The sequence below is a fragment of the Sardina pilchardus genome, chromosome 5 (assembly GCF_963854185.1).
Source record: "Sardina pilchardus chromosome 5, fSarPil1.1, whole genome shotgun sequence".
Lineage (NCBI taxonomy): Eukaryota > Metazoa > Chordata > Actinopteri > Clupeiformes > Clupeidae > Sardina > Sardina pilchardus.
In genome coordinates, this window is record NC_084998.1 from 21,619,581 (window position 1) to 21,629,580 (window position 10,000).

At 46.7% G+C, this 10,000-nt stretch overlaps 1 protein-coding gene across 1 annotated transcript in view; it reads left to right on the plus strand.

The window, feature by feature from the left end:
* nlgn2b (neuroligin 2b) overlaps positions 1-10,000 on the plus strand; it is a 42,695-nt gene that overhangs the window by 529 nt on the left and 32,166 nt on the right. Inside the window, exon 1 of the mRNA XM_062535678.1 lies at positions 1-308. This exon is cut by the window's left edge and continues 529 nt beyond it. Within this exon, the coding sequence (XP_062391662.1) occupies positions 1-308 (308 nt within the window). The remainder of the gene's footprint in view (positions 309-10,000) is intronic.

Genomic DNA, 10,000 nt, shown 5'->3' on the forward strand with positions numbered 1-10,000 from the left:
GCTCCGCGGCGTGCGCAAGGAGCTCAACAACGAGATCCTGGGCCCGGTGGAGCAGTACCTGGGCGTCCCGTACGCCACCCCGCCGGTGGGCGAGCGACGCTTCCAGCCGCCCGAGGCGCCGGGCTCCTGGCAGGAGGTGCGCAACGCCACGCAGTTCGCGCCCGTCTGCCCGCAGAACATCCACGGCGTGCTGCCCGAGATCATGCTGCCCGTGTGGTTCACCGACAACCTGGACGCGGCCGCCGCCTACGTGCAGAACCAGAGCGAGGACTGCCTCTACCTCAACATCTACGTGCCCACCGAGGACGGTGAGTATCGGGGGACGCAGGGGAAACACATCCCGTAGGAGCAGGGTCTGCATCACAGAGGCACACACACACACATACACACACACATGCACACACACACACACACACACATAGAGTACATGCAAACACACACATAAAGTACACGCATACACACACATATAGTACGTGCACACACACGTAAAGTACACACATAGACACACACGTAAAGTACACACATAGACACACACGTAAAGTACACACATAGACACACACGTAAAGTACATGCATGGACACAAATGACACATAGATTTTGGAACACATACGCAAGCAAGTACAGATACCTACATATAGGACATGAAGAGAAGAACTCTCTGACAAAGTGACAAAGCTACACACACACACTCACACACACACACACACAAACATATAGCTTATATATGGGGGAGGTGAAGAGATATGATCTCTCTTTCTGTATTTCACACACACATACATAGTTGAAAATATAGAGATGAAGGCATACACACACACACACACACACACACACTAAAACACAGACATATATACCTTGACATACAGAGATGAGGGAACACATCTACACACATAAGCACAAGCACAGTATATACAGGGAGGTGAAGAGATATGATCTCTCTTTCTCTATTTCACGCACACACACACACACACACACACACACACACACACACACACATACATAGTTGAAAATATAGCGATGAAGGCACACACACCCACAGACTCACACACACACACACGCACACACACACACACACACGTACACACTCGAGTTAGATGAAACTATGGAGGGCTTTCACAGCTCAGAGAGCAGGGTTACCAAGGCCCAGTGTTTGATGGGAAGTTAATCATCTGTGGCCGTCTTCCGTCTGAGGCTTGTTTGGGTCATATGTCTGGCTAACCCCGGGGGCCACACCGCGCCGCGCCGCGCGCAGAGGAGAGGAGAGGAGAGCCAGCCCAGCTGGAGAGTCCAGGGAGAGCAGAGCCGTAGATCTAGCCGCCTCAGACACCTACCGCACACACACACATGCACACATGCGAACACACGAACACACGCACACACGCACACACATGCACACACATACACACGCACATACACACACACACACACACACACACACATATGTACATGCTCAGGCACACACACACACACACACACACACACACACACACACACACACACACACACATGCGCACACACACACACACACACACACTCACATACATGCCATACTCTCCCAACTAATGAGACAATTTCACTCTTATGGTTTGGTAAACAGCCCTGTAGTACTCTATGCTGAATAAGAGGTAGTAGAACTCACACAATACAGTACAAATGGTTAGGCTAATGGCTCTCTGTCAGGTGTACCTTTCTAAAATCTTGACCTTTTTGGCCCATTTTGGCCCAGAGATGGCGGCTGATATGTGAGCAGGTGCGGCAGTGATTGGGATCTGAGGAGGCTGTGTTGTGCGTTAGCGGTGAGTGGGTGTGGAGGGCCAGTCGGCTAGATAAGGGCTCTTCAGCACTGACACCATGGGCCTACGAGATTACTAAAGAATAATAGCACTTAGTTGCATGCTAACACTTCAGTGCCTGCCATCTGTTCAAATGTCTGTGTTTGTGTATGTGTACTACGTGTGTACAGTATGCATGTTTGTGTGTGTGATTGTGAGGGTGTAGGTACAGTATGTGCAGTATGTCGGTGTGACTGTGCATGTGTGTGTTTGTGAGTGTCTTTTTGTGCAATGTTAATTAGTGTGTCTATGTGTTTGGTTATTTTGTATTTTGTGTGTGTGTATGTGTGTGTGTGTGTGTGTGTGTGTGTGTGTGTGTCTGTCAGTGTCTGTCTGTGTATTTTTATCTTTTATTTATGTGTGTCCTCTAGTATACACAGATCTGCCCTTAATCCCCAAAAACACTCAGGTTGGCTGACCCATGAGTGGACCGTAATATGTGGGTCTTTTTTTCCCTTTTTTTTGGAAATTTTGCAAAGGATTGACTTAGTTTTACACCCACCTTCTGTTCAGAAGCTCAGCAAAGACCATAGACAGCATTTTAAAGAGACACTGAGTAAAGAGGATATGACATAAAATGCTGCAAGTGCTTGAAATAGTCAGCCTGTGCAAAAACACTGTGCAATTTATCTTTAAAAAAAAATAACTTAAGTGAGACTGTAGTTTATTGCTGCCACTTAAGCAGGCTTTTTAGCTGGCAAGCTTTTTGGTCTGATATGCAGATTGCAAGCTAAAGATCTGTCTGCTCAGCAGTCGATTCTACTTCATTTAAAATTTACTCAGAACAAAAACCAAAAACAAAGATTATAATTATCGCATGTATGATTCAATAGACTTGCACATGTACACAGATTCACACAAAACACACTCTTTTTTTTCAAACTTCAGCAAAAGGGTGAAAAAAATCTAGGACATCCTAACAAGGGGGGGAGACGTATTCTCTTAATTAAACAAACAGATGAACCTTATTTATACACAAGAGTGTCTCTTTTCAAGTCCCTATTTTTCTATTGTGGATTGTACTTCGTTTCTGCTTCTTTCTCTTCCTCTCGAGCTAGGAGACTGGGCAAACATACAGTCCAAAAATGTGCAGAATCTCACTATATACCGAAGCCGCAGCCTAAGACCGCATTGCTGCATGAGGATATCACACACTGCAGCCTGTCTGTTGCATATTGATCTCAAAGTGGCTTTCAGCAAAAATATATATTTTTAATAAGTAAAAATATAATAAATGAAAAATAATAATAAAATAACGCGAAAGAGACACACAGTTCCTCGATCACCACTGTGTCAAGTTATCCCTGTGTGCACCATATTGTTATGCAATTGGCTCTGCTCACACACACACACACACACACACACACACACACACACACACACACACACACACTGTGCATAGTCGCTTTGTCTCTTCATCTAAAATGAAACAGCTCTTCACAGTCTCTTTAAGGGAAGTCAAACCAATCTGCATCTGAAATCAATTCATTGACCCTGTGCACTGTGTTTCTTGTACGCTGAGTTTTAATAGGAGGGGGAATTGATGTATATATGAGTGGAACGACCTCGCTGGGAATATTTTTTTTTCTTCTTCTTTTTTTTACATCCACACCAACTAGGCTTGTTTGTAGATGGGTTTGATTTCAGTTAATAAGTATTGATTCTCTTGCCCTAATTAAGAGGCATATTGGAAAGTAAAGGTGTTCTTTTAACATATTCTTTTGAATTAGGCCCAATTAAGCGCATTATGTGAGCAGAGTTCCTTTGCTGCCTAACTAATTAACAGGTGATTTGGAACAGAGATCCACTGGCGCATGCTATTGCGTGCATATGCATAATGCACACACATACACATGCGCACATATACACACACACATGAACACACACAGAGACACACACATGCAGGCAGTACACACACACACACACACACACACACACACACACAAACACACACAAACACACACACACACACACACACACACACACACACACACACACACACACACACACACACACACACACACACACACACACACACACACACACACACACACACACAGTTCAAAGCAGACCCTTGGGAGAGACAATGAGGCATCAATGCAGAATATCAAAACACTGTTTTACATGAACGTGAGAGGAAGTAAAAATGTGTTGTTATGGGGTTTTTTTTAAGGGGAAACTTTCTGGTTTTGGCTGTTTTGCATAAAAACCCGTGTGGTTTGATGTAGATACTCCACAAAATGTTGCCTTTTACATGTTATCTTTTAAATGAAAATGGACTTGGTCCAACCCAGATGCAAAAATGTGAAACCTCTAAGGGTTCTGCAAGAAAATAAATTTATTTTATCTGCTATTCAACAATGATTCCACTGCAAGGTGGGACTCATTTTGCTATCTCCTGATTGTAATACATCCTTAGCAAATCCGGTGTGTGAATAACCTTGATACTCACAACTCATGGCAGGGTACGGAACAGTAATATCGCACCAACCTTGGGAGCTTTATTGAGAAGATTCGGTCACACTGTATTTCAATCTCAACTGCTTCAAATTACCGTTTCTTGTACACTACCTCCTCTAGTCAGTGAAGGATGCTGGTCCACTAGCCTCTTCTCCTTTTTTTTGTCCAGGCAGACTTCCAAATTAATATCCGCTTTAGCCCAATCAATATGGCCTTCTGCAAAACAAAGAAAGATTGAAACTATTCAATAAGCATTTGAGACCCAGGAGGATAATAGAAATGTAGACTTGAGCGGTGGTGGTACTGCTATTGTAATGCTGTGATCGGGGGTGTGTGTGTGGGTGGGTAGGTGGGTGGGTGTTTTTTTGTGGGAGTGGGGGGGATTGTATGGGATTCTCTTCTGGGAAGAGATATAAATAAATAAGTTGCAATTGACACAGCAGAGAAACTATCGTGCGAATTGCCTTTGATGCAAGAACAAACCTCAAACAAATTATTCTATTTTTTGCTTTCCCAGCAGCTCTTGATCTGCTGGAAATTGGATCAGGATCCTTCTGCGGGGGATATAAGGCACAGCGTACACGAGCGCACGTCTGCCGTCGCCGCCGTTTCTCCTCGCGTGCACGTGTGTGTGTGTGTGTGTGTGTGTGTGTGTGTGTGTGTGTGTGTGGATGCGGCTTTTTTTAATTAGCTCGGAAACTCAAGGTTTATCTAATTCCATGTGCACAAAGGGGGATGCTTTTGAAAGCGCACAGGCTCGCAGGGTTTGGCTGAAATTGAGTTTTTCGGGACTGATGCTAGGATACGGACAGCTGGTGATCAATACAACACGATTTATCAGGATGATTAATAATGATCTTTAGGACCAGACGCTCCCCAACGAACCGCCAGTGTCTGGTATTCAGTTGAACCAACGTCTTATTATACCTAATTGCAGTCTCTCTCTCCAACATGCCTAGGATTCATCCACACGTATCACACCAAGGTATAAAATTTCAAAACTATCCGGAAAAATGACCAAAAAAGTTCACAATGAGTTTCAAACGACGAAAGCATATTTACGCAAAAGAATGGTATCCGCGCGGTTCGCGTCAAACACTGACAAGCTCGCAGGTAAAGTCGAAGCCAAACATTTCCAGAGCAGCAGGTCTGTGCGTACAGGAAGCCATGCTGAATAACGCGATGATGGAGAGTGTGGGTTATTGTGACAGCTGCATGCTTACTGAGCACGGCATCGGTACCTCGTGGGCCGCGGAACATCTGCTCCCCCATGCTGAAGAATAACACTAACCTCTTGCTCATCTCCGCAGACCTAAAGGCCCGAGTGCTCCATGGGGGTCACTGAGGGTTCAGTTCTGATACACTGTGTTTTTTTTGTTTGTTTGGGTTTTTTTTTGGGGGGGGGGGTTATTATTTTGGTTTATGTTTTGTTTTTGTCTGTTATGTGCTGTCATGAATGCATCAACTCTTGTTTATGCATTTGGTATTCATATACTTAATTCTGGATGTGTGGCGTCGGATAATGTTTATGTATGTCTATTTTAGTGACACTGTGTGTGTGTAAGTGTGTTTGTGGGTGCATAAATAAAAATGTGTGTGTGTGTGTGTGTGTTTGTCTGTCTGCCTGAATGTGTTAGGGAGGTTGTGTGCAACTAGTCAGCATGTGTGTCTTGTATGTATAGTATTTGCTCTACTATTTGTCTCACTGTGTGTGTGTGTGTGTGTGTGTGTGTGTGTGTGTGTGTGTGTGTGTGTGTGTGTGTGTGTGTGTGTATGTATGTACAGTATGCATGTACAGTATGTATGCAATAGTGCAATAGTGGACATTGTCCCTGACCTGTGTCTCCGTCCCGTGTGTGATTGGGCCCCTCTCCCTCGGTCCTGTTGTCCTGCGCTGCGCGGGGCCGGGATGTGCTCCAGGGGAGCTGTTTGGAGCGGGGCGCACTGGCGGAGTATCGCATGACTCCATTATTGATATGTTGTGATATGGAGATGCTGTCCAGGCTTATTTGTGCTGGCAGGCCCAAGTGCTGTGGCCCCCCGCTGGGATCAAACAAATGGGCCGGTTGACTTACACAAGCGCCGTGTCATGCGGTGTCACCTCCGACCCCACGGCTCTGGCAGCCATCTGCAGCTCAGTCAGCGGGCAGCGCGGACCTGGCAGGAACCTCCGACTCTCCACCTCGCTCTCTCGCTCTCTCGCTCTCTCGCTCTCTCGTTCTCTCTCTCTCGCTTTTGTTCTCTTGCTCCCTCTCTCTCGCTCTTTCTCCCTCACTTTCTATCTTGCTTTCGCTCTCTCACTCACTCTCTCGCTCTTTCTCTCTCACTTTCTCTCTCCTGCTTTCTCACTCGCTTTTTCCCTCCCTCTCTTTCTTTCCCTCTCTTGCTTTTTCTTTTGCTCGCTCTGTCTCTCTCTCCCTCTTTCTCTCTCTTCCTCTTTTTCTCTCACACTCTCTCTCTCTAACTATCCCTCTATCTCTCTCTCCTCTCTTGTTTTTTCTCTGTTGCACTCTCTTTCTGTCCTCTTCATGCTCTCGCTGTCTGTGTATGTCTTTCTCTGCTTTTTTCTCTGTATTCCTCCTCTTCTCTCTCTCTCCTCTCTCTGTCATTCATTGTTGCAGGATAGAGACAGGGCCCTGCAGGCAGTACCCATCCCTTTGTTTTTTTTTCCCTTCTCTCCATATTGTTGTGCGTGTCTCATGCCTACTTGTCTTTACAAGCGTTGGCTGGTTCATTTTGTGTCTTTTACTGCCTCATATGAGCCTCACACTCTGGCTCTCTCTTCCATCTTCACTTGGATCCTCCATCTTTCTCACATTGCTTTACAATGCACACACACGTACGCATGCGCGCATTCACACACACACACACACACACACACACACACACACACACACACACACACACACAGGGCCTTGTGTGGCCCAGCTGCGCCCTATACTGTCAAAGCTGAAAACCCAACAGTGTCTCTCTTTTTCTCATCTTAAACCTGCATCTCTCTCTCTCTCTCTCTCTCTCTCTCCCTCCCTCCCTCCCTCTCTCCTTGTGAGAGCGCAGTGTCTGTCTCTTCATCCTTCTTCCTCCCCTTCTCCAGCACTCTTCAGCCAAAGGCCTGAAATCCTTCATTTTTATCGCTGCTGGACCGGCCGTTTACAGTCAGGCCTCTTTATTAAAAACCATATTTCAGAGCGTGACTCCGCAGAGGGAGAGCGATCGGGCTCCAGGGCGCTGTGCCACCAGGAGGGGGGGGGGGGGGGGGGGGGCGTGTTGGAGTAGAATGGATGTGGGGGGGGAGGGGGGGTCTCTGGTTCTTCCCTGACTGGTCGAACTGGGATGCACTGACCTGATGAGTGGGGAGGGGGCGTCTCCCTCGAGAGCGAGAGAGGTTTAAAAGACTTTATTGAGCCAGTGTTTAAACCGTTACACTGCTGCAGTTAATGCCTTCGAATGTCCAACCTGGAAAACCTGTCACATCTTCAGATCACTGCAGAAATAAAATAGGCAATACAGGTTAGTTTAGTTATTAGGCTTTAGTTATTTCCCCACAAAACAAAATGGCAAGAATATGATTTATGTCAGCCTGCCACTCAGATAAGCCACTCTTTAATGTCATATTCTTTATATCTGAACCTAAAACATCAGGGGAGAGAAAGAGAGAGAGAGAGAGAGAGAGAGAGAGAGAAACTGTCTGTGTCCCACAGTCACACAGCGACTGAGAATGTGTCACATCATTGGGTCCATCTGTTAGGTGCTGGAGAGTGGTGTGTGTGTGTGTGTGTGTGTGTGTGTGTTGGGAGGGTGGGGGGTGTAGGAGTATGTATAACAGTGTGTGTGTGTTTAGAGGTAATGCTCTCAGACTGGGATGGCTTACTTTACACTTAGCAAGCACACACCAACTGTGCAGGGAAAAAAGGACAGAAAATAAATAATAAAACAAGTGCGCGCAAAAAAAAAAAAAAAAATCTACAGTGCTTGCAAAGATGCCTCATTTAGCTTCTGCCCCGGGAGCGAAATGGTGATGCGTGGGATTTCACTGCACAAGTCCCCCATTACATCATCTGTCAATCGCCTAAACGCTTAGCCCCTGATTGGTGAGTCCCTAGAGGAGGGGCTGTGACATATATCAATGTCTGCCCATTTGCTGCGGTTGAGCTGCATACTCAGTCAAATTAAGGTTGTAAATAACGCCGTATAAATCACACTGTGCCGGATAATCACAGATCTGGCCAGGGCACTCCCTTCTTATTTAGCCATTGTGTCTCTGCGTTTTAACTTCTAAATAGGCCCGTCATCGTGGGGAATGTGTTTTTTATTTCTCTCTCTCTCTCCTTCGTTCCTCTCTCTCTCTCTCTCGAGCTTTCGCTCTCTAGCTCAAGCGCTCGGGCTCTCGAGCCTTTGGGCTGTTAGGGCATAAAGGCTTTTTAGCTGGACCTTATTTCTCTCTCCACTTGGTGACTGGACGGCGTCAGGAGTCTGTCAGCGGTGGACAGAACTCGTTCTCGGGGAGACAGCAGCACAAGGAAAGGGACAAGTTCAGTTGTCATGTGCTCCTGTCAATATGTTCCCCCCCAACCACCCCCCACCCATCCCCGCCAAAAGGGAACATGTCAGGGACATCTCAAGATGTGTATGTCTCTGCGCAGGAGGCCCGGAGGGGCCCAGGGGATGTAGCCACACACACACACACACACACACACAGCCACCCCCAGACGCAGCCTTGATGAAGACTTACAAAAGTAAACAGGGCAGAGAGAACGAGAGAACCTCGACATAAAATTTTATGACCAGTGGTTTACATATTATGCATTTTATGATGGCCATTTAGCATGATCATCTCACCATTACCTTGTAGCCGCGAGCTCACGTGATTTGGCAGTATGGGTTGATGTTTCTTTTCTTTTTTTTTCTCTCACCTCTCTCTGCCGAACAAAAAACTTGTTAATATTCCACTGCTTACCTATCTCCACTTTGCCCTGAGAGACCCACCTGCCTCCTTAGCGTTGATGAGTTCATGTTTGTGCCCCCCTGCCGGAGAGGGGGGGGCCTTTTATCCAGCTGGTGGGGAAGCTCAACCAGCTCTGACAGGCTTTTGGAAACCAAACACCGCTGTTTATCACGCCGCTTCAGTCTGAGCTCTCGGCTAAAAAGAGAGAAGAGGAATTAAAGAAAGAAATGAAACACTTTTAGGGAGGGGGGTAATATTGGAAGGAGGTTAAAAATATCAAACATATTGAATTAGCGCGCGCGTGCTGAGGAGAAAAGCTCACTTTGGGCGTGTGTGCGGATCGCTTCCTGTCATCCCTTTTGTATCACCTTGGAGTCTCATCACCTCAGCCCCCCCCCCCCCAGACACACACACACACACCATCTCAACTTACCACATCCTGCTCCACCTTGAGTAGTTCATTTTGCCCAACCCCCCCCCCCCCCACCCCATGCCTCTCCCCCAGCTTCCTCATGCTAACTGAGTTACAGGAGCGAGAGTGGAGTTTACAACTGATGCATTCTTCAGAGTGAGTGAGAGAGTGAGGGGGGAGCGTGAGACAGAGAGAGAGGGAGAGAGGAGGAGAGGAGAGGAGGAGGGGGTAGATAGAGAGTGGTGAAAGCGCTGAGAGGGAGAGATAGAAGGAGACCTACAGTAGAGACAAGAGCGAGAGAAAGAATGGGGGATAGAGAGAGTGTGTGAGAGAGATAGAGTGGTAGCACACGAG